Source organism: Bos javanicus, chromosome 19 (genome assembly GCF_032452875.1).
Source record: "Bos javanicus breed banteng chromosome 19, ARS-OSU_banteng_1.0, whole genome shotgun sequence".
In the NCBI taxonomy this organism is placed as follows: domain Eukaryota; kingdom Metazoa; phylum Chordata; class Mammalia; order Artiodactyla; family Bovidae; genus Bos; species Bos javanicus.
In genome coordinates, this window is record NC_083886.1 from 29,410,162 (window position 1) to 29,435,490 (window position 25,329).

General features: G+C 45.0%; 2 protein-coding genes across 8 annotated transcripts; both read right to left on the reverse strand.

The window, feature by feature from the left end:
- Window positions 1–219: 219 nt before the first annotated feature.
- Window positions 220–15,173, reverse strand: KRBA2 (KRAB-A domain containing 2). 7 transcript variants are annotated; one of them, XM_061391003.1, is made up of 6 exons: window positions 14,251–15,173; window positions 13,769–14,010; window positions 10,105–11,343; window positions 7,585–7,692; window positions 3,918–3,965; window positions 220–2,028 (listed from the first exon to the last, which is right to left on the reverse strand). In XM_061391003.1, the coding sequence occupies exons 2-5, from the start codon at window positions 13,812–13,814 to the stop codon at window positions 3,934–3,936; spliced, it is 1,425 nt and encodes a 474-aa protein (XP_061246987.1). In that variant the 5' UTR covers window positions 13,815–14,010; window positions 14,251–15,173; the 3' UTR covers window positions 220–2,028; window positions 3,918–3,933. The 7 variants fall into 7 exon arrangements, with proteins under 7 accessions (XP_061246987.1, XP_061246986.1, XP_061246990.1 ...); XM_061391002.1 differs by having other exon boundaries at window positions 220–2,141; XM_061391005.1 differs by lacking the exons at window positions 220–2,028; window positions 3,918–3,965 and adding exons at window positions 11,783–11,968; window positions 12,085–12,593 and having other exon boundaries at window positions 6,766–7,692.
- Window positions 15,174–15,271: 98 nt separating this feature from the next.
- Window positions 15,272–23,572, reverse strand: RPL26 (ribosomal protein L26). The gene is made up of 4 exons (XM_061391015.1): window positions 20,153–23,572; window positions 18,965–19,137; window positions 17,804–17,944; window positions 15,272–15,448 (listed from the first exon to the last, which is right to left on the reverse strand). The coding sequence occupies exons 1-4, from the start codon at window positions 20,298–20,300 to the stop codon at window positions 15,320–15,322; spliced, it is 591 nt and encodes a 196-aa protein (XP_061246999.1). The 5' UTR covers window positions 20,301–23,572; the 3' UTR covers window positions 15,272–15,319.
- Between the last annotated feature and the right edge of the window lie 1,757 nt (window positions 23,573–25,329).

Below are 25,329 nucleotides of genomic sequence, written 5' to 3' on the forward strand. Positions count from 1 at the left end.
AAGATAAAATCCATATACCATAAAATTTACCATTTAAAAGTGTACAAGTTGGTAGTTTTAGTATATTTATGTTGTGCAACCATCACCACTATTCAATTCCAGAACATTTTTACCACTCAAATCACTCCGCATTCCCTGCCCAGTCCCTGGCAACTACTAATCTACTTTCTATGGATTGTCTCTTCTGGGCAATTCAGTTAAATGGAATCATACAATATGTAACCTTCTGTATCTGCCTTCTTTTATTTAGCACAATGCTTTCAAGGTTTGTTCATATTATAAAGTATGTCACTACTTCATTCTGGTTTATGACTGAATAATATTTCACTGCATGGATATGATATATTTTATTTATCTATTTGTAAGCTGATGGACATTTGGGACTTTGGGCTCTCATGCATAATTTTACTATAAACATGAATATGTAAGTTTTCATACATAATGTTTTCAGTTTTCTAGGGAATGTAAATAGTGGAATTTCTGGGTCACCTGGTAATTTTCACAGTATCAAATGTTGACAGTGGTGTGGAGTAACAGGAACTCTCCTTCATTGTTGGTGGGAATGCAGAATGGTGCAACCACTTCAGAAGACAGTTTGAAAATTTCTTACTAAACTAAATGTACTGTTACCATATGATCCTGCAGTTACACGCCTAGGTATTAACCCAAATGAACTGAAAACTTATGCCCATACACAAACTTGCATTTAATTATAGCAGCATGATTTATAATTGCCAAAAACTGGAAGCAACCTAAATGTCCATCAGTGGGTGAATGGAGGGAATTCCCTGGTGGTCCAGTGGTTAGGACCTAGTGCTTTCACTGTCAGGGTCCTGGGTTCAATCCCTGGTCAGGGAACTAAGATCCCACACACAAGTCAAAAAAAAAAAAAAAAAGACTGTTTGCATGGAATCCTGCTTCTGCAAGTCTAAGAGTAACTTCCCTGTATCCTCATGTTCATAGGTCCCTAGGCCTAAGGACTGGTCACAGGAAGGCAAAATTGTCTGCCCTCTTTGTAGGACTCTGACAATTAAAAAATTGGTGGGTGGGGGAGACATAACTTCAAATTTACAGAAAAGTTGCAAGAACAATACAAAAGTTGCAAGGACAGTACAAAGAATTCCTTTGTATTCTTCACCCAGATTTCCCCAAATGTTAATATTACTACATTTGTTTTGTATCTCTTTCTTCCCTCCCTACTCCTCTCCTCGTTCCCTCTCTCCCCCTCACACCCTTTTTTTTCCTCTACTTTTTGAGATTAAGTTGCAGACATGATGCCCCTTTACCTCCGAATACTTCAATGTCTAGTTCTTAAAAACAAGGTGCATAACCACACCTTGTTTTCCATAAAAACAGTTTAAGTCTCAAGATCAGGAAATTCACACTGATATTATAATATAAGCTTCAAATAATATTCAGATTTTGCCAATTGTCCCCGTGATGTCCACTATAAAAGAAAATCCTGGATCATGCATCATATTCAGTTGCCACGTCTCTTTCACGCACTTTAACTGGAAGAGTTTCTCAGTCTTTCAATGCATTCCTAACATTGACCAGCTATTTTGTAGGATGTCCCTTCATCTGGGTTAGTCCCATGTGTCTTCATAATTACATTCAGGTGATACATTTTTGGTAGGAATGTCACAGAAATGTTGCTGTTTTCTCAGTGCATCATATCAAGAGGCACTGGCACCAGTACCAGTAACAACACTGGGATGTTTATTTGATCACCACCTTAAGGTGGTGTCTGCCAGGTTCTTCTACTGAGGATCTGACCAAGTCTACTTCCCTGCCAGAAGTCCTCTGATGCAATTGAGGCAGAATGGAGACTGTTCACTGCTGAACTGCAAACAATCCATCAAAATTCAGCTGAAGTGACTTTTCTGTGGATCCCTCACCGAGCTTCCTTTTACAGACTTGAAGTCTTTACTGGGACTTTGATGGTGGGCCAATGGTTAAGACTTCACACTTCCACTGCAGGGAGGCAGGTCTGCTTTCTGGTCAGGGAGCTAAGATCCTGCATGCCACCTGGTACGATCAAAATATAAAATTAACTGGCTTCCCTGATGGCTCAGTGCTAAAGAGTCTGCCTGCCAACACAGGAGAAACAGGTTTGATCCCTGATCCAGGATGCCCATGCTCTGCAACAAGAGAAGACACAGCAATGAGAAGCCTGCATGCTGCAACTAAACAGCGGCCTTCTCTCGCTACAAACAGAGGAAAGCCTGTGCAGCAATGAAGACCCAGCACAGCCAAAAGTAAATAAACAAAATCATTGGAAAAGACCTGGATGGTGGGAAAGATTGAAGGCAAAAGGAGAAGAGGACAGTAGAGGATGAGATGGTTAGACAGCATCACCAACAATGGTCGTGGGTTTGAGCAAACTCAGGGAAATAGTGAAGGACAGGGAAGCCTGGCTTGCTACATTCCATGGGGCTGCAAAGAGTCAGATACAACTTAGCAACTGAACAACAATAATATTAAAAAAAAAAACAAAAAAACAAAAACCAACCAAACCTTGGCTTTGTGCCCTATTTCAGCATTTAGCACTCTCTACCGTGACTGCTGACTTGACAGTAATCTAGCACATTGCCGGGCACATAGTCGGTGTTTATAAGTGTATAATGAATGAATGAAAGTGCTAGGCTAGAGAAGTGGGTGGCTGAGGAGAGAATAAAGAGGGAAACCAAGACTGATCAGTTTCCAGGAGGCTCTCTTCCTGATACAGGGAGTACCTGTGTCTGGAGAGGAGGAAGGGTGGCTGCTTCCAGGCATCAAGACTGGCTCCCTCCTCTCCACTCACGGCAGAGGCAGTGTTTCAGGACTGGGAGGCTGGTGGGTTATTACTGGTGATCTGGGTTAAGTGTTGAGGCAAGATCTTAGTGGCCCCTGCATTCAAGGCAGCCATTTCCAGGATTCCTGTTACTGCACCAGGAGAAAGGCCCAGGGAGGGCATGACATCCTCTAAAGAACCGTATATTCAGTGCTGAGAGGGCATGGGGGAGGGGAGAGAGGCAAACATCTGGTCACTGGATGACCTGGCTGTGCAAAACTCAAGGAGGAAAGCTGATAAGACCTCATCTGCGAGTCGTGACGAGGGAAGTGTCTAAAAGTGAAAAGAAATCCTAGACCAAAGTTCCAGGTGTGGAGAAGTTATTCTGAGCAAGGAGCTCCTCGACAGAAAGGATGCAGAAGTTCAAATTGAACAGGAAGATTCTACAAAGGAGCCTTGGGGAAACAAAAGGCAAAATATCAGGACCCAATTTCAAAAGGAAAAAAAGAGAAAATAGAACTAGATCCAACCTATATACTTGTGTGTGTGTGTATATATACATATAAAACATATTATATATATAGTTAATTATAAATAAGAAAATTAGACATAAGATAAACACGCTTGTAAAAGGCAAAGCCTCATATTAAAGCGGGAAGCCAACTGGCTCAGGAAGTTCATATTTCCTGCTCACTTTGTTTGCTTGGAAAACACAGCAGAGCAGACCATCTGGGGTAATTAATTCTGGGGTAAAAATGTCAGAACTTGGGTAAACAAAGAGTAGTGCCAAGATAACAGCAATCAAGTGGAACTAGGAACTGAAAACAGAAACCGGGTTTCATGAATTCAAAGGAACAGAGTTCTGAACAAAATTCAGAAGAAGATTCTGGGGACAAACCTATTCTGCTTTGGCCAATTTTTGAACAACAGAGGGTTCTTACTTTTACATTTCAAGGTAGCTCAGGTTTCAAATCAATTTCTGTAAAAATTCTACAAAGAAAAGATGTGTAAATCACATATTCAAAAACAGCTCCTCTCCCCATAAAACCTTTATCCTCAAAATTCCACAGCCCAAAGCCACCAAATCTGAGAAGGTTAAAATAACTGTGCAGAGGTAACTGGCCTACACAGTGGTAAAGCTCACCTTGGTGAACCACGCTTTAGTTGTCAACGGCACACATGTCCAGAAAGCCTGCAGAAAAAATTGGAAGCAAAAGTTTAAAGCTGAGCTTCTCAGACACCTCCCCCTTCCGGTCTCAGTGCCAACTAATGACATTCCAATGTGTAGCTTCAAAAAACTACTGGGAATAGCATCTCAGAAATAACAAAAGAAAATGTTTCTTCTTCCCCTAGAGCTGAAAAAAAAAAAGCAGATTCTATTCCACAATATAAGGCTGCTGCTGCTGCTAAGTCACTTCAGTCATGTCCAACTCTGTGCAACCCCATAGTTGGCAGCCCACCAGGCTCCCCCATCCCGGGGATTCTCCAGACAAGAACATTGGAGTGGGTTGCCATTTCTTCTCCAATGCGTGAAAGTGAAGTTGCTCAGTCATGTCCAACTCTTAGTGACCCCATGGACTGCAGCTGACCAGGTTCCTCCATCCATGGGATTTTCCAGGCAAGAGTACTGGAGTGAGGTGCCATTGCTTTCTCCTCAATATAAGGCTAGCTTTGACAAAGTTGTAAGTAGAAAACACTCACTAAAGCATCAATCTGAGTCTCCCATCTTCTCTCAAAATATTATATTTGCAAACCATATGTCTGATAAGGGGTTAATATTCAAAATATGAACTTCCAGATGTTCAAGCTGGATTTAGAAAAGGCAGAGGAACCAGAGATCAAATTGCCAACACCTGCTGAATCATCAAAAAAGCAAGAGAGTTCCACAAAAACATCTACTTCTGCTTTATTGACTACATCAAAACATTTGACTGTATGTGGATGACAACAGTCTAAAATTCTCCAAAAGATGGGAATACCAGATCACCTGACCTGCCTCTTGAGAAATCTATATGCAGGTTAGGAAGCAACTGTTAGAACTGGACATGGAACAACAGACTGGTTCCAAATAGGAAAAGGAGTACGTCAAGGCTGTATATGGTCACCCTGCTTATTTAACTTATATGCAGAGTACATCATGAGAAATGCTGGGCTGGAGGAAGCACAAGCTGGAATCAAGATTGCTGGGAGAAATATCAATAACCTCAGATATGCAGATGACACCATCCTTATGCCAGAAAGCAAAGAAGAACTAAAGAGCCTCTTGATGAAAGAGAAAGAGGAGAGTGAAAAAGTTGACTTAAAACTCAACATTCAGAAAACTAAGATCATAACATCTGGTCCCATCACTTCATGGGAAATAGATGGGGAAACAGTGGAAACAGTGTCAGACTTTATTTTTGGGGGGCTCCCAAATCACTGCAGATGGTGACTACAGCCATGAAATTAAAAGATGCTTACTCCTTGGAAGGAAAGTTATGGCCAAACTAAACAGCATATTAAAAAACAGAGACATTACTTTGCCAACAAAGGTCCGTGTAGTCAAGGCTATGGTTTTTCCAGTGGTCATGTATGGATGTGAGAGTTGGACTGTGAAGAAGGCTGAGCACCGAAGAATTGATGCTCTTGAACTGTGGTGTTGGAGAAGACTCTTGAGAGTCCCTTGGACTGCAAGGAGATCCAACCAGTCCATCCTAAAGGAGATCAATCCTGAATATTCATTGGAAGGACTGATGCTGAAGCTGAAACTCCAATATTTTGGCCACCTGATGTGAAGAACTGACTCACTGGAAAAGACCCTGATGCTGGGAAAGATTGAAGGCAGGAGGAGAAGGGGATGACAGAGGATGAGATGTTGGATGGCATCACCGACCCAATGAACATGAGTTCGAGTAAACTCCGGGAGTTGATGATGGACAGTGAGGCCTGGTGTACTGCAGTCCCTTAGGACTTCCCTAAGGGTCCAGTTGTTAAGAATCTGCCCTGCAAGGCAGGGGTGTGTGTTCTTTGCAATGCAGGAGATTCGGGTTCAATCTCTGGTTAGGGAACTAAGATCCCACATGCTCATCAGTTCAGCTCAGTCGCTCAGTCATGTCTGACTCTTTGCGACCCCATGGACTGCAGCATGCCAGGCCTCCCTGTCCATCACTAACTCTTGGAGTCCACCCAAAACCATGTCCATTGAGTCGGTGATGCCATCCAACCATCCCATCCTCTGTCGTCCCCTTCTCCTCCTGCCTTCAATCTTTCCCATCATCAGAATCTTTTCCAATGAGTCAGCTTGATCTCAGACATGTGACTCCAGAACTGTGACATAACATATTTCTGTGCCACCCAGTGGGTTATGACAGCCCCTGGAAATAAATACTGCTGTCCCATATAGAGCAAGACCATTACTGGACTTCCTTATCAGTCAGGTTTCTGTTAAAACAAGACAGCATCACTAGGCATTTGCCTCTTCTCCCACATGTGTGGCAGGAGAAACAAAAAGCTCACGTAACTTGAATCTGTTTCTTTTGAACGGACAGCCCTGATTGGGTGACAAGTCTGACCTGCTTCCATCCCACCACAGTTGTACCAGGGTACAGCTGTTTGTTTTCCATCCACCATTAACCTCTGCTCCTTTCCTATTGGTTGCTCTTCTCATTGTTAACTTGCAAGCCCCCCTTTAAAAATTAGGTTCTGTGGACAAAGAATGTCCCCTGCCATGTCAATAAACAAAGGATCCCGTGGCCATCATGTCATCAGCCACTGCAGCCACCCACGACTGTGCACCCTGAGATTTAGGATGGAGAAAAACAGGACACTGGTTCCTAGTTAAGATGCATATCAAGAGAATAATTTCAATAAGCCCAGACTCTTGCATCTTCCTATACACAGAAAAGTGCTAAGTCCATTAATTTGAGAAGTCTGTTTTTTCTCTAATTGACACTAATCTTTTGATGTTCAACTACCTTTTATTTATTTATTTGTGGTTTCTTTTTTGCAAAAACTTCTTTATATCCTGACTCCTCCCTCACCTCTTTGGAACAGTCCCTCAGAGTTTTAAGAGAGACTGTAGCCAGGGGCTTAAGTCCTCAGTAAGTCTGCTCAATAAAAACATAATTCTCAACTTTTAGCTCATGTTGTTTTTTTTTTCAGTTGATAGTACCTTATGTCTGTTTTAGGTGTTGCAAATGTTTTCTCCCAGCCTGCCATTTACTTTTTCTCAATTTTTAAAAGGCATTATTTTTCATAAATATTTAAAATTTTTATGTAACCAAGTATATTAACCTTTTCTTATATGGGTTTCTCCATTTCAAGATCACAAAAATCTCCTATTTCTTTTCCCCAATATTTTTACAGTTTTGTTTTTTATGTTTAGGGATCAGACTTTATTTTATTCCAGTTGCACAGCTCTATGATCCAGCACCACTATTTTAATTGAGGTATAATTGATCAGCACCATTAACTGAATAATACAATCTCTCCCACAGATGTGAAATGTCTTTTATCATAAATTCCTAGATACATGGGTCTGTTTCTGGCCTTTATTCACACTGACTTCATTTGCCTTTCTTTAGCAATCGACCATAGAAATGTGTATGCAAACAATCTGAACGGCCTAGACGGTGGACTAGTGTAGAATGCAGGCCTGGACTGTCTCCTGTGGGTTACCACTTGGTTGTTGGCTGCCATGCAAAAAATGTGGGAGGTCAGATCTTCCAAATTTTCAAGAAGGGCTAGACATTCAGATTTTTATGTGAAATCTGCTTTGAAAGTGATGGCAATTAACTTTTAAATATAAAAGACATTATATGGACAAAACATACTTGCAAACTGAAAGCAACTGGTTCCGCTCCAGATGCTGAAATGTGATAACACAGAGGAAGGCTGGGCTGGGTCTAGGTGTCCTCTTCCAGGTCCCTCCACTGTAAACACTAGGGAGCAGAAGAGGAAGACTGAGGTAGCAGCTCCGGAAACCTCCGTTATTTGCAGCCACCCCCTGGGAAAGACAGTAGCATAGTGCCTCCTTTGACCTCTTACCCACAGGAGCTGATGGTGTGGTTCCTGGTTTGCTCCGCCATCAGGAGGTGGTAGGTCAGCACGGGGTGGGGACAGGGGGCAACATCAGTCAAGTTGGGCCTCCCAGGCCCTGATTGGCTGAGTGATACAGGAAGGGGACATGAGGTACTGGCCGAGGATGAAGCCCAGATTCTGATCCTCCAAGACAAGCTGGAGAGTGACATCACCTCCTGTCTAATAATAGTGCAGATTTCCTGGATGTCTAGCTTAACACTGTTTCATCAGCAAAGGAATGGCAACAGTGATCTCCAACTCTCATGATGAGGATAAGATCTGAAGGTAGCAAGGACAACTCACATTGCAAGCATTATCTCACTGTCTTTCACAACCACCCTGTGAGGCAGGCATCATCAGGAGACTGCTCTTGGCCCAAGAGGAAGCCAAAGTTGGGGGCAATCAGAATTTTTTTTTGGCAGTGCCAAGGCATGTGTGGGATTTTATTCCCCTGACCAGGGATCGAACCTGTACCCCTTGTACTGGAAGCACAGAGTCTTAACCACTGGACCATCAGGGAAGTTCCCCAGAATGGTTTGAGATGGTTCTGGGATATGCAGGAAGAGCTGGAGAGTCAGAAACTGCAGGCCCCTTCTCCTTCCCTGCATCCATGTCTGCAGAATCATTTATTCACTTAACAAACCCTTACTCAACACCTCCGATGGGCTCGGTCCTCTTCCAGGCCTTGAGAATACAGCCGTGCACAGATCCTGGGCATTACCCTCCCCTTTCCTCTGAACTATGACCCAGACTGGCCTGTGCTCTATTCTTCTCTGGCTGAAGCAGTGACCTCAGGCCAACTTTTGCAATTTGCCCTAGTTGTTTCCCGGCTATTGGTCACTTCCTGGAATGTATGACCGTTCCAGGACTACACCACGTCATGCTGTGCTTGAGGCACAGAAAACCGGCAGGCTCAGACCCAAACCCCAGCCATGCCTTAATTTTGACCTATTTTTAAATTACGTTTCAGGCAGGTCAATCCCTGTGGATGCCATTGTGAGAGCAGGGTGGGTACATCAGGTTTCTCTTGAAGCAGGAAACAAAGCTCAGCTGGTGGGGCAGCCAGTCTCTGGGGCACATGAGCTCAACCTCTTTTCCTCTCATTATTTGTCCTTCATCTACATCTTTTTCTCTGATGCCCCCATCTTTTGGGTTCTGTGCCTGAGGAGCAGGAACAGATACTTGATACATGCAGGGCAGTCCCACCAGCTCTACAGGGTTCAGACCCCATCAGTTTATGTTCTGCAAGCAAACATCCTCTTCCATTGAATGTAGTTGGTAGAACTGTGTGCATGCTCAGTCACTACGTTGTAACAGACTTTTGCAACCCTATGGACTGCAGTCTGCCATGCTCCTCTGTCCATGGGATTTCCCAGGCAAGAATACTGGAGCGAGTTGTTATTTCCACCTCCAGGGAATCTTCCTGACCCAGGGATCAAATCTGAATCTCCTGCATTGGCAAGCAGGTTCATTACCCCTGAGCCGATTGCAGTACAACTGCAGTCCCCCCTACCAAAGATATGTCCAAGTCCAAACCCCGAGCAACCATGAATACAAACTTACTTAGAAACAGGGTCTTTGCAGATGAAATTAAGCTAAGTATCTAGAGATGAGATCATTAATTAGGCTGGGCCCTAAGTCCAACTACATAGATTTGGAGTCCAACGGGTCCTTGTAAGAGACAGAAAAGGAGCACACACACAGACCAAGGAGAGAAGGCCACGTGAAGACAAACAGGGGCTGGATCTGTACTACTCTGAGCCCAGGGATGCCAAGAATTGCTGACAGCCACTAGAGAAAGGAGGAAGGCCTGGAATGGATTCTCTCTTGGAGCCTCCAGAAGGAATGAACCCTGCCAACACCCTGATTTCAGACCTCTGGCCTCTAGGGCTAAGAAGAAAGTTTTTTTTAATCTTTTTTTTTTTTTTTAAATTTTGGCTGTGTCCTCAGCATGCAGGATCCTAGTTCCCCAACCAAGGATCAAACCTGCTCCCCCTGCATTGAGAGCTCACTGTCTCAACCATGGACTGCCAGGGAAGTCCCCAAAGTTCTGCTGTTTTAAGCCTCCAGGTTTGTGGGAATTTGTTAGGGCAGGTGAGATCAGAGACTGGAGCCGCCTGCCCCTCTGACTCAGGACTACCAAGAACAGTGTTCCTGAGAGAGTGGCCTTCACTCCTTTCATCTGGAGTCTTGGTTACAGCTCTCAGATGGCTCTACGGTACCCAGAGGCACTAAGCGTCCACCCAGTAGATCTGTTCACCAGGACAAGAGACCTGAGGCTGCCTGGGAGGTGCTGGGCTCCGAGGTTTTGAGAGGCATGGGATCGACGTCCTCATCCACGTCAGACCGGTCTGCTCCAACCTCAGCCCTCTCTTCCTGCCTGACCCAAAGGCTGCTTTCCAGTTGTTCTTCGGCAATTTCTAGCTCCTCCTCTGTGTGTAAAACAGCCACAGTTTCCCGGGGCAAGTGTGAGGAATAGAGTCCAAATTTGGCTTTACAACCAAACATTGCCTCGTATGGACTCTGCTGCAAGGAACCATCAAAGGCCTGATTCCTCACCATCTGCATGAACCGCAGGCCTTCGGTCCAATGATGGGAGTGGTTACTCTGCATCCAGGCACTCAGCATGGTCTTGACATCACGGCTTACTCGCTCCAGGAAGCCCTGGCCTTGGCCAGAGTGGGACTTACCAAGGACAATCTTTAGGTCTGGCCATACCTCGTTGAGCTCATTAACAACCTGGTTTGTGAACTCCATGCCACTGTCAGATTCTAACACGCTGCGTGGACCAAGAATTGTGAAAATATCCAACAGGACGCTGACTACCTCGTGGGCCTGCTTGGCTTTTAATGGCCGTAAAATAATGAACTTGGTTAAGTGGTCCTGGTAATACAAAATGAACTTGAACTCCCCATCAGCATTTGACTGCATATCAAGGATTTCAACTTGGCATCTGGAGTCATTGTCCTTACATGGCATGGGCTTGGGTGCAAGGCCTCTCTTGGGTACTGGGTTCTTCTGGTGGCACTGTTTACACAGAGTCAGATATAAGACAATGACTTCTTTGGTGACATTCCCATATTTGCCTTGCAGCTCCTTGAGCATGCGTGTCCGCCCGCCATGGCCAATATTGAGATGTGTGTCGTGAAGGATGTCAAACAGCTCTTCCTTGTGTACGTAATACCGTATCCGATCTCGTTCTCTGTGAGCAGCCTCTATGAGTTTCTCTGTGCCTGCTACAGAAATCACATCATATTTTGCTGCACGGCGATAATCACGTGATGACTTCTTCCCCTTCTCCTTAGCTTCTTTGACTTCCTTGATTGTTTGAAAGTACTTTTCTTTGGAAAATACCTTGCTGTTGTAACTTTTGCTTTCTACCAACTTGGTCACGCTGGTGAGAAACTTTTCTCTCATGGTACTTATCTCCATGTCTGTTTCACTTGGATTTGAAACACCACAGGGATCATTTCCAGCTCTCTGTGGTGTCGTGGAGAATTGTAAGAAGTCTCCTAAAGAGATGAAGAAAGAAGTGAACAAAGTTGAATTTGATGATATACCACCTGGAAGTCTTTCCCGCCAAAGTTCTTTATAATTCTTTCATCTGATTTTTGAAGATATGGAAGAAAGATACTAGAGTGCTGGTATAAAGCAGTAACAGAATAAAAATACCCAGAAAGCCCACTAGGGCCATTCAAAACAAGAGCATGTCAACAGAATTTTATTTATTTTTAAAAAATTCAATGTATTTGTTTATTTTGGCTGTACCCGGTCTTAGTTGCTGCATGCAGGATCTTTAATTGTGGCAAATAGGATGGAAACTGGACCCCCTGCAGTAGAAGCACATAGTCCTAACCACTGGACCTCCAGGGAAGTCCTGGGATTTTTTTAAATGATGACTTTTCCCTGTCAGTTGTACACACGGTCATTAAATGAAGACTGAGTCCTTACCCTGAGGGACCGCATTCTCGTAACTGTTCAGCATTATGCCTCTGCTGCAGTCCTTCCGAGGGGCTTCCTAATACTTCCAGTCTTTGGTCAGATCCTCAAATGTTGCTGCCTCCCCAGAAGACATTATCTACTGCCACAGGGACTGCTGTGCCTTGGGGCCTGGGCTGAGGAGCAGCTGCAGCAGAACTGGGGAAGAGACCATGGAGGTTCTGGGAAAAAAGGCATGCCCACATGCATGACTGAATGTGAGCATGTGAATATCACACAGAAGAAAAGAGAACAGGGTAGAGGAAAGGTCTCACATCCAGTAAGACGAATCCAGCTTCACAGTAAGGAAGAGGGGTTTTGTCCTCTTGGAGGGTCTGCCGGCCTGGCCTGTCTTGATACTGCCTGAGCTGGAGCCCACATATTTTTTTTTCCAGAACGAAGCAGAGTGTCCAACTGAACCTGAGCACTCCCAAGGTTGGGAGACACTTCCAGATACAGGTTTAGTGGTTCTGAATAGAGGCAGCAGGGCCTGTTTTCAAAAATGGACAAATTACACCTGGGGATAGAGAGCTTGGAGATTATCATGCCAAAGAGATACCCCAAATGGGGTCCACACACTACCAAGATTGGAGAATTCCTCTGGAAGAGAACTTGATACTCGGGTGTCTAAATTGAGGTTCCTTAGGACAACTCTGGGATATAAGATGTGATGAGGCCAGGGGAAGCCTTCATATGATGATCACAGGAATTCCAACAATCTTTCGAAAACAAGATCCCCAAGATGCCAGCCATCACATGAAAAGCTGAAGGCCAGGGCAGAATCCTAAGAAGCAGAGAAAGATGTAAGCATTTAAAAGCTCTGAGGAAGAGTCTCAGTTAAGCAAAGCTTGATTCCAGGTCCTGAATGTCCTCCACTAAAAAGACTTCGGATTTCCTTGCTTGGCATCATTGGTTAACTACATGACATTCCTGATTCTAAAGACACTTCTGACATTGAAACTGCTGATTTAATGACAATTTTCTTTTCACAGGGAAAACAGAGACCCTACATTAAATGAACACATTCAGATTTTTAAAATGTGAAAAATATGCATTTTAGAATCAAAGAAACAGAATGTTTGTAAAATACTCTTTAAGCCTGAGCTCCACATTCTCAATGCAAATGGACATTTTAATGGCTCTGAAAAGTCCTTCAGTTAAACAAAAAAGAGGTTTCATCCATTAGTCCCATATAATCACTGACATGGGGCTTTGTTTCCCAAGGACTATGTATTATCATTCTACAGTCCTTAGAAGACACTTGAAACCACAAGATGGTCAATGCAAACCAGGAAGAGCTTCTAGACTACTCACTGAAACCAGCTTCTCTCAGAAACTGGCTGCCCTGGCTGCTATTTGAGGCCCTCAGGCAACTACACAGGAAGGAAAAGTCTTACCTCCATCCTATAAAAGAATGAAGACAGGCTGGAAATAATTTATAATCAAAAGATGGAAAAATCTCAGTCTTCAATATTCGAAATTGTCCTTACCCAATCCCATGAAATTCTATAGCTGGAGAGTCACATTTGGCTAATGGACATATTTCGGTTAGCCTACCCAGTGTTTGCTTTTTTTAAATTGGATGAGTTACCTATATTTACAGACTGGGGAGTTCACTTAAAAATCTAGATTTCTAGCTTTCTTGAAAAATGGGACGATCTGGTCACACAGGGAGCTGTTTGGCTTGGCAACATCTGTCTTGAGTGGAGAGGCAGTAGCTCCTTTTGGATAGTCCACACTCTCTGGCTTCCCACGGTCTCCAAGCCAGCTACTAACTTTGTCACCTTAACTACCCACCCCTGCAGTTAACTGAGTTTTCAACACCTGTTCTAAAGCATAATGAAAAAAACAAGGCCCCAAAGAAAGGTGGCCAGCTTCCTGGTGTGATCTGTTCTGGTGGGGTAACTGACATATGACCTTGTTCACAGAAAACTGAAAAGATCCTCCTTCCTCACTCACCTGTGAGTCTTTGCTTTGGCTGCCCCCAACCTGGAATGCCTTCCATTGATCTTCCAAATCACACCCAGCTCAGGTCAGCATTCTTCCTGATGCACTCTGATTGCCATCTGTCTGTCCCTCCTCTGAACAGCCAGCACCACTCACTGGAGCGCTTTGCCTTTTTAGTCAACTGGTTCAGGTGTACACAACATGGAAGACTGAGGCTGGGGCTTCTATCTCGCTGTATCCCCACGAATACAGAGCTGAACAAAAGATGTTCAAAGAATATGTCAAACAGTTGGCTTACAGAATAGTAGAGAGACAGTGCAGAGGTATGTTTGAGTCTAGGCTTGGGAAGTCGATTTCTGATTCATCTCTTATTGAATAAGCGGAGCAAAGTTATTGAGGCTTCAGCTTCCATAACAACAGAATGGGGAGAATGCTAGTCTACATCACTACAGTTGTGATAATGCAGATAAAGCACTTAGCACAGTGCCCCGCACCTTAAACAAAACAACCTCCCGCTTATTCCTGAAGACCTGGCTCGGGCATCAGGTCCTTTGTGCGGTCCTGAGTCCCAAGGTCTCCGCAACACCTTGCCCTGTTGCCCGCGGGTTCCTCTCGGCAATTGGGACCCGCCTACTCCCCCAGTTGAATGAAAGAGTCAGGTCGGGGGAGGAGAGACCGATCTAGGGATTCTTGCGAGAGGGAGGCCCAGAAGAAAAAGATGAACCAAGAGCACAGGGTCGTGAGCCGCCTCAGCCCCAGCCCACTCCACTGGCGCCGTCCGGGACCCTCCTGCCCACCAGCTCCAGCGGCTCCCGCAGTCAGACGCGCCGGAAACGGCTCCCTGCCGACCGGAAGCCCCTCCCCTCCCGAGGGAGCGCTCAAAGATACAGCGGCGGACCATATTCTCGGCTGAGACACGGTGAGGTTCCTGAGGTGAAATCTGGGGCTGGTCGAGGTGCCACCTTGGCTAAGGCAGACACCGACTCGGGTCTCCGCGGCAGCAAAATTGGTCATCTATTTCCCTACGTTGTTGTTAAGGCCCCAACATAAATGCATGCTCGCCTCCAGCACGGAAAGTACGTTTATGTGCTTAGGCTAAAGTGAGGAAGGGCGGCGGCACAAGTGTTGCCAACAACTAATCCTGCACTGCATCACTTCCTCCTCTCGGAGAAACTGCTTTTTAGGTGAGTACTTTTTGCCTCAGATTTTAAGCTAAAGATTTCTTTTGGCCTGACACCACTCACTCAACATCAGTGCAGAAAACAAGGTGGTAAAGGGGGCCCTCGGGTATTTCGCTGCATCCCTAAAGTGCTGCTTCCTGCTGTTTAAAAAAATTACTATATGAGTCCATTATTATTAGATGCTCAAAGTTGGTTAAAAAGCCAGCTTTTTCCACGGTACTTTTCATTAGTGCAATCAAGCCACAAGATAAGGATGGTCTGCCCCTAGACAGTTAACATGACCAGGACTTCCATGAAAACTAACTAGGCCTTGTCCCAAAGCACCACACATAAAGACTCTTCATTTTAACAGTTTTTAATGAAAGCTGTAGACAAGATGACTTTATTCTTGCATCTTCTCAATTGTTTCTTCCTTATATTTGCCCTTTTCCTTTCCTACTTGGCGAGATTTGGCTTTACGTTCGAGGATCTTTTTGCGGTCTTTGTCCAGTTTTAGTCTGGTGATAACCACCTGCAGACAAATAAGGAAAAAAAAAAATTTCTAAGCTTTAAACAATCACCAATACAGAACACATGGGAAGGTCCAACATTCAGTCCCCCACTTGTGGGAGTGGATTGCTTAAGCGCTAGAAATTATTCTTTACCCCCAAACAAACCTGACTTAAATGTTCACTAATGTTCAGCCCACAAAGGAGAAGGCAGTGTGGCACTGGTGGTTCTTCTCATCTTCTGTGATAAATATCAGCTGCTTCTACTGCAATGTATTTCAATAATTCCACTCCTCTCACCCCAGTTTTATAAGCTAACTAAGTCATACACATTTTTATTTCTACAGTATCTTTAGTCCCAGAAGTCTGGAAATTAAATGCAGCCTTCACACATTTCAACCTGCAAAACTTTTAAGAAAATCACAGAACAGACCCTATTCCAACAGATTTGTCATTAAAGGTATCCAGATTATGACAGATTTTAGTGTTAGGAAGGAGAAGATAGCAGTGAACAAGGTCTGGGGATTCAGCATAGTGACCAAAGGACAATCTCCACTATCATGGAGGTTCTACTTAATGAGATGAAATGCTGGAGGAAAGGGGTTAAATCGTTAACGATGTCAGGAAGGCCCCCAAAAAAGGGCTGTGCCTGAACAGAGACCTGAGGAGAAGGTGGAAGCATTTCAAAGAGAGCAGCAAACATTCAAGTCCAGAGGCAGGAGAACTTCCAAGTTTAATAGGTGTTTCTCAGATCTGAGTGTGTCTGAAGGGCTTGTTAAATAGATCCCTTGTTCCCAAATCCCATGGGCGGAGGAGCCTGGTAGGCTTCAGTCCATGGGGTCGTGAAGAGTCGGACACGACTGACTTTCATGCATTGGAGAAGGAAATGGTAACCCACTCCAGTGTTCTTGCCTGGAGAATCCCAAGGACAGGGAAGCCTGGTGGGCTGCTGTCTATGGGGTCACACAGAGTTGGACATGACTGAAGTGACTTAGCAGCAGCAGCAGACCTGGGAACAGAATATACAATTCTGTGAAGCTGCCAGGTGGATGCTGCCAACCAGCACACAGAGTAGCATAGTTACAGGAGCAACAAAGAGGCCAGCAGACTAGAACATGGAGAGTGAAATCATCAAGTAGTAGCTGCTGAGTGAACCTTATATGGCTGCGCCAGGTCTTAGTTGTGGCATTCGGGATCTAGTTCCCTAACCAGGGAACGAACCCGTGCCCCCTCCATTGGAAGCACAGTCTTAGCCACTGGACCACCAGGGAAGTCCCTGGAGATGAGCCTTGTAGGCCACTCTGATGGTAACAAGCAGACAGGATTCTGGATATAATGTGACAGCAGTCAGTCAACAATCAATAACAACATGCTGCCTAAGCAGTTGAGAAGGACAGAGGTGTCACACACAGTGTTGGTAGCAGACTACCAAGAGCAAGAGGGTTCAAGAATAAAACAAGCCAGTAGTTTAAACATGTTGGTTTGATATTGATTAGATATCCAAGTTGAAATGCAAAATCGTCAACTGGATATTGAGGTGTGTTTGGAATAAGAGATGAAGGTAAGTCAAAGAGGGAGATCAATGGTGTCAAACACTACATTAAGTTCAGAAAACACTAAGAATCGGTCACTGTATTGGTGACCTTGACAGCGGCTGATCCAGTCCTAGGGGCAAAAATAAAAGATTATGTAGTAAACTGGGAAAGCCCTTGCTCTTAGGAGATGCACTCTGTCATGATGCTTGTAATCCATTGGAGGGGTAGGTAAGAAGGGAAAGAAAATGGTAGCTGTGAATTCTAGGTGAAAGATAATGCAACAGATGTATTAGTCTTTCGACTTTTGTGTAGTCTGAAGATTAGATTTATGGTGCCAACTCAAGATCTTAAAAAACCAACACCTCAGTATTTGAACAGGCACCAAGTGCATTTATTACCTTTTAAGAGACAGCAGTATTGGAGAATTCACATTGAAGTCAGACAGGAGAATTAGACTGTATCTTCTATCAATGAATCTAGTCTCTGAGCTCTAGATCTGCAAATGGATTAAGACCTACTTTCCTTACAGCTTACTCAATTCTGTTTAACACACAGGGTATGGCCTCCATAGCATCTAAAAATTACCTATTTCCTAGATTTTAAGATCTATTCATGTTAGATTGATCAATCAGCTTACCAATACTTTTTAAGGAAAAGGTACATTACATATACATACATACAGGATACCTGTTAAAAGACACCTTGATTTCAGGAAAAAATAGTACTGGCTTTAAGACTGATTTCCAGAACACTTAAAATCTATTTCTGTCAACAAGCAGTCACATTTGTCAGCGACTGCTGTAATTTCTTTCCCCCATCTCAAGCATTCTCAAAAACACCCACCTTGCTGGGGTGAATGCCCACGTGGACAGTTGTGCCATTAGCCTTCTCCCGCTGCACTCGTTCAATGTAGATGACGTATTTCTTCCTGTAAACCTGGACTACTTTGCCAATTTGCTGCCCTTTGTAGTGCCCTCGTACAACCTTAGTGCAAATTAAAAAATAACATATGCAGATAAAGGAACATTAAACTTCTAAACCAGTAAATCTATGAATCAGGTAAACCTCATTCCCTCTATCATATACATATACAGACCCTTGCAATTTTGAAAGACCTAATGGTCAATGGAAATGTGCCAGTAATTCTCTCTGGCTTCAACTAACCTGCAAGTAAACTATGCCCCATATAAATCTACAATGATGGACAGTGCATCTCTACAACTGATGGGCCACCAGCAGTGGTGGGCTTGTTTCAGGGTTAAAAATGAGCAACAAGCCCACCTTGTTTTTTTGTACCAGCTGACAAGGAAAACTGTCACTTCAAAGGGAACAGGCCACAAATATTTAAATTCACAACCTACTAAAGGGTCCTACTAAGTGCCAGAGCATGGGCAGCAGCTAATACTTCAGGAACAGGCTAATTCTCACCCAAAGGTTAATGAACATCCTATCATTCTCTCCTCGATGATCCTCAGCCAGCCAGTGTTTCTCAATAGATGCTTCTTCCCAATCACAGACTTTCTCAGATTAAACTATCTTGGAAGCAGAAGATGGGCTCTCAAATCTACCAGCAATTTTAGCATCAGCACAGGAGCGAAAAATGGCTGTTCACCTCATGAAATGTTGGTAACATGGAAGCTGCTTAATAGATGGCTTGAAATCTTTTCTTAACCCGTGCCCCCTGCATTGGGAGTGCCGTCTTAACACCCAGACCGCTAGTTCCCTGGAACTTGTGTATCTGAATTTTGATTTAGACACACAGAATTGTTTACTAGTTCTCAAATGCATCTCTAACGACCAAACATACCCAGAAAAAGATAATCCCAAACCAATATACTAGTTCCAAACCATCTTTCTTCTGTTTTATCACGACTGCAACCTGATGCTTGGGACAACAGATTTTCACCAAAGAGTAACAGTGGAGAAAGCAGTTTACGTTTCAACCCATCATCTGTTAATAAAGTGCAGGATATTCGACAAGATGACCTGAACACAGGCACATACCTGAACTTCATCATCCTTTCGGATGGGCATGGATCGAACGTTGTACTTCTGTCTTAGCTCTTTAGAAAGAGGAGAAGACATAATTTTCCTGCGAATGTGGGAAGGCGCATTGAAATGTCTTTTTCGATTCTTGCTTCGGTCAGAAGTCACAAAGGGATTGAACTTCATTTTGGCTAAATAAAAAGTTAAAAGAGGTGTAAACCCTTAAAGGACCAAAATCTCACTCAGTTTACAAACAAGCATCTGCAACAATTTCATCTTGAAAGTTTACAATGCTCACAAAACCTGTCACATTAACTTCATCAAAAGCTGCTTGAGCTGAACTGCCCTACGGGGATTTTTTAAATTATTTAATTACAGAATAGAAGAATTTCCCATAGCCCACGGACATATTGGAATTAATCTTTTTGTTCACACTCTCAAACTCCATGTGTTAGTCGCTCAATCGTGTCCGACTCTTTGAGACCCCACGGACTGCAGCCTGCCAGGCTCTGCTGTCCATGGAATTCTTCTAGGCAACAACACTGGAGTGCCTAACCAGCCATTCCCTTCTTCAGATCTTCCCGACCCTGGGGTCGAACCCGGTCTCCTGCATTGCAGGCGGATTGTTTACCGTCTGAGCCACCAGGGAAACCCAAACTCCATGATTACCGCGTAAGGAAGCTAAGACAATGCTTATATCTCTGTTCATTAGGGTAAAGGAGACTTGACAACTCAATTCAAACGTATTACCACGTTTTAGAAAAACCAATCAACGTTAATCTACAGAAGGGAGCCTGAACAGATTAACTCTCCTCCCAATGAATGAAATCAGGTCCTATATCCCGAACCTGGAAAACGCACAGAACTCAGGTCCAAAAAGTCTTCCAACGGGCGTGAGAGGCCTGAAAGTTTAACCAAGAAACTACCCGAGACCATTCTTTAGGAAACCATTCTGCCCAGACCAGACACCATCGCCACAGGCTCTCTACCCTTCAGCTCCCGTTTCCAAGGCTCAAAACCCTCTTTCCTCCTCCTTCCTCCGGCCCGGCGGCCCTTGAGCTTAGGAGAAAAGCCAAGAGCATCCTGGCCTCCCTCCCTGGCTGCTACTCGGCCGCCGGAACAGTACTGGGGCACTCCGGGTCGAAAGCCACGGTGCCCGTGAACAGATGGTTGCGGATTATACGCTTTGTCCCGGGAAACTCTTACCCGCTAGCGCCTCAGCGATGGCCACAGAAGGGAAGAGATCTGCAAGCTGCTTCCGGTTCTGTAAGTTTCCGCAAGATCTCGCGAGACCGATGTTTCTTGAGCAAGAGAGGCGCGGAGTTTGAATGCGTAGAGGAAACTGGGGAGACATTGATGACTAGCGCCCTCTCGTGGCTCGGAGGGGAACTACGAGGGACTGCAAAACTTCTCCAGGTCCTGGAGCCTCCAGTGGGAGTCCTGGATTTTGCATCTGCGTCCTCTGGGAACGGTAGTTCCCGGGCTAGTGGGGGTGGGGGGGGAGGGGGCTGTTCGGGGTCTTACTGTCGTGGAGGGTGTTGAAGTGAGCGGCCCCAGGGACCTGTGTCCCTTCACACCCGAACAGCAGGCAGGAGGGTCCTTTACCCGGGAAAAAGGCGGGTCCTATATTTGACCGCCAAGTGGCGCTGGGACTCCAGCTAGCTGGTCACCTCGGTTACCTGGACATCCCAGGCAAAGGCCCTAGGCCTGTTGAGTATTCGTGTCGCGTAAACGGCTCCAGCCGGGCGCCTGCTGCCGCTTGAACACAGCCGAATGTGCGGACTCTTTCGCGGGGCCCGCCAGAGATTCAGCTCCCGCCAGCGAGGGGCCTTTGAGGACTTGGACCGCGAGTCCGTCCCCCCAACGCCGGGAAAATAGGACTGAACCCGGGTTTCTAACGCGCTCCCAGGTGATTCCGGGAGTGCTGGTCCGAGACCACACCTTGAAGGAGCGCGGCGTGAGGAAGCCTCTCCACGCTGAGAGCTGTGCCCTTTTCCTCATTTTACCGCTTGCTTTCATTCAGTTCAGGATCTGATGGAAGCAGGGCTAAGGGGTGCGCTCCCCTGCAAAAGGATTGCAGTGCAGGGTGAACTCCCGCCGCGCGTCCGGCCGCGCACCTGGTAAGGGACCGGTTTCTGTTGAATGAATAATACAGGTGTCATAGGAGGGGAAGACGCGCGTTTCATGATGCTTAAGACTTAGTGAGCTTGCAGAGTCCTAGGGACACTCACTGCATTTTTAACTCCTTTAATCCACCAGAGTCTTGCAATCCTGGTATTGTTCCATATCACAGATGGGGACACTGAGCCACAGAGAAGTGAGAGGAGCTCGTGCAAGGTTATACAGAACCCATAGGATATAGACAACCCCCTGAAGGCTGGCTTCCCAGCTCCTTCTGGTAATTTCCTAAGCGGGCCTGATTTGTAAGAACCCAACTGGGTCACTTCAGAGTGAGAAATCATATTCTTGAGGGCCCACAGTGGAGTCAGTCAAGATTGTGTGGGTTTTTTTGTTTTTGCTTTTTGGCTACGCCTGCGGCATGTGGGATCTTAGTTCCCTGACCAGGAATAGAACCTTTGCTCCCTGCAGTGGGAGCTCAGAGTCTTAACCACTGGACCACCAGGGAAGTCCCAAGAACATGTGCTTTCGTTATTTAAAAATAGTTTTGTTCTTAAATATGCTGTGAAGATACAGTCCAGTATTTTATTTGTGGTTCAAAAATTTAGGGAGAGCAGAACTCCTCTGCCGCAATTCTTTTCAACAAATGTTCATGGAACATCTTTTATGGGGCCAGCCTAGAGTTGCACACTGGAGTCGCAAAATGAAACTAGTCAAAGTTGCTGCCTGCAGGAAGTTCACTGTCTAAGAGGAGAGATAAACAAGGAAATCAACCACCTTAGAAGCCCAGAAAAGTGCTCACTGAGCCCAACTGCCCTTGGGTGCTTCTGTGCTTGGAGAACAGAAGAGGACTCCCGGGTCAGGGAAGACCTGGGGTAAAGTCACCCTTGACTGACTTTTGAAGAATGTTACAATTAGCTTCTCCTGTTGATGTATGACAGAAACCAACACAACATTGTAAAGCAATTACCCTCCAATTAAAAATAGATTAAAAAAAAATTAGCTCCTGGAGGCAGTGGGAATAGCTTGAGGGAAGGCATGGAGGTGTGAGTCCATGACACTGTGTCTCCAGGAGCCAGGTCCTTGTGGCTGGCATGAGAGGCATTCAGACAGGAGCCCATGGGGTGCTGAGGTCGAGCTGAGTTTGAGTTGCATGTGGATAGTCATGGCAGCCTCTGAGGGCGCCTGCCTTCCTACTTGCCTTCCTTTCTGGTCCCTACTGTCTTACCCCCTTCTCTTTCTTCTCATCTCTTCTTCAGGTCTCACCATCATCTTCCTCTCTTCCCACCAAGGTCTTCTCTGTTTCTTCAGCCTCCCTATCATTCTTTGCTGTCACCCAACCCTCTCAAGCCTCTTTACTTCCTTCTCTCCATGCAACACAGTCCTCGTAAACTTCAGCCCACCACGTGGAAGCATAATCACTTTATACAGTATGAAGATGGATGGAAATTGTACCCACAGAGGGAGGTGACTGCTAGCCTAGTTATAGTCTGTTTATCTTCACTAGTGTCTGTTGGGTGTCATGGCTCCACCCCACTTGATCCTCTGGGCCTCGCCTGGCTGCCCTCTCTCTCCACGTTCTTCTTACATGAGTCCTCCTGTTGTTGTTGTTGAGCCTTAACCACTGGACTGCCAAGGAAGTCCCCACATGAGTCTTTTCTTTTTTTAAGCGTGATTTATTTATTTATGGCTATGCTGGGTCTTCATTGCTGCATATGGGCTTTTTCTAGTTGTGGCAAGTGGGGGCTACTCTTCCTTGCAGTGCACAGGCTTCTCACTATGGTAGCTTCTCTTGTTGAGAAGCACAGGCTCAAGGCACATGGTTTTCACTAATTATAGCTCTCGGGCTCAGTAGTTGTGGCACGTGGTCTTAGTTGCTCTGCCGCATGTGGGATCTTCCTGGAGCAGGGATCGAACCCTTGTCCCCTGCAGTGGCAAGCGGGTTCTTGACCATTGTGTCACCAGGAAGTCCCCCACACAAGTCCTTTTAAACTGGCTCCTTAAGGTCATCCTGAGAGTGGTCTTTGAGTAGCCCTAGATGGTTGGATGGCATCACCGACTCAAGAGACATGGGTTTGGGTGGACTCCAGGAGTTGGTGATGGACAGGGAGGCCTGGCGTGCTGCAGTTCATGGGGTCACAAAGAGTTGGACACGACTGAGCGACTGAACTGAACTGAACTGAAGACACTAAAGCGGGTATTACCCAGGTTTCATGCCTGCATCCCTGGACTAAACTTTTTTTCTGGACACCAGGCCATCGTGTTTGTTTGTTCACTGGTTCACTTGTTTATCCATTCACTTATGCATGCTTCAAATATTTATCCAGTTTTGACTCTTTGCTAATGATCTTACGAAGATCAGTGAGATCTAGCCTCTCCTCAAGGAGCAGGCCATCTAGAAGAAGGAAACGGACTTATAATGAAGCGTCTAGGGAGGATGATGGGATGTGGGGGAGGGCACGGGGCGGGACACAGTGGAGAAGCAGAGAATTCATTACATGTTGTGTGATGTGGCAAAAAAAAAAAAAAAAAATGGCGGGACCCAGAGAAATGCATAGGAACTTAGGAACGCTGACAATATCAAACTTTTTACCTTCCTTCCTGGGATGCCCGTTAAGCCTAAGATGTCACACCTGGGACCAGACAAAGCAGCCCCTCGGAGCCGGTAGCTGACACTCTGGAACCACAGAACAAGCAGTCTGGCAGATCTCAAACCTTCTTGGGGCCCGCTCCTCACTCACCAGGCAACAGGTGTGTACACTGAAGATATCTTTAGCTTCTAATATAATTTTTCAATTTAATGTTTGAATAATCCATACATTTACTTGCTCAGATATCCAAAAATGCCAAAGGTGAAGAGAGAAGTTCCTTTCCAGTTCCATCATTTTCTCATCCCCTTCCACAACTGATCACTCTTTCTAGTTTTTTTCAAATCTTCCCAGTTGCTTTATGCACAAATAAGCAAATTGGAAAGTAGATTCTTTTTTTATTCTTTCAGCTGTGCCCCACAGCATGTGGGGTCTTAGTTCCCTGACTGGGGATGGAACCTGCATTGGGAGGGGGGAGTCCTAATCACTGGACAGCCAGGGAAGTGCCCTGGAAAGTAAATTCTTATTCCTCCACTTTCGACACAAATTGTATAATCGGACATCCAGCATTCCACCCCTTGCCTTTGCCCATTGGCCATTGGGTCTTGCAGACTTTCCGGGTTGGTTTGCAGGTCCTTCCTTGTTCTTTTCACAGCTGCGTGATATTCTCTGCATCGCTTGTAGGGTTTTCCCGATTCCTGGTTTTTAGGAACAATAGTGCAATTGTATAACATATGTTGATTCCCCAACATGCAAGCATATCTATTGGATACATTTCTAGAATTTCTGGGTCCAAGTGGACAAATTTCCCTTCCTATTTTTTTTTAATATTTATTTGGCTGCACTGAATCTTAGTAGCAGCATGAAGGATCTTTAATCTTCGTTGAGGCATGTGGGAACTATTTCTCTGACCAGGGATCGAACCCAGGCCCCCTCCATTGGGAGTCTTAACCACTGAACCATCAGGGGAGTTTCCTTCTTAGGGGTTTTATCAATATACCTTGCTACTGACCCCACCTGGGCTTCTCAAGTGGCACAGTGGTAAGGAATCTGCCTGCCAATGCGGGAGACACAGGTTTGATCCCTGGGTGGGGAAGATCCCCTGAAGTAGGAAACGACAACCCACTCCAGTATTCTTGCCTGGAAAATTCCATGGACAGAGGAGCCTGGTGGGCTACCAGGATCACAAAGAGTCAGACATGACTGAGCATGCACGCACACAAGCACATCAGCCTCACCTCTGTCCCTTGGCTTTGGCAATAGTGGGTTTTGAAACCTTCAGGGTTTGACAGTTGAATAGGGTGAAAATTGAGATGCCAAGCAGAATTGTAACTTGCATTCCTTTCACAAATGTGGCTGAGTAGATGTTTAAGAGCCATTCAAATCTGAGTTTTCAGACCATTTTTTCATCTAAAATGAACAATCCTAGAAGTCCAAACTCAGCACTTTCCACATGTATCTGCAATTCATCTTAAATTTTTGAGAAAATATAGACCTTTATTTAAAAAAAATAACAGCTTTTGACATTCTTTGAAAATGAAAGAAGTTCCATCTATAAGTCACTGCTGAACAGTATGGAAACGCTAGAGGTATTTTGAAATTGACTTTTGGCAAACACAATAGAGTCTGCAAAGACTTAAAATCAGGTCCCCAGAAATTCATGACACTGTTTAAAGC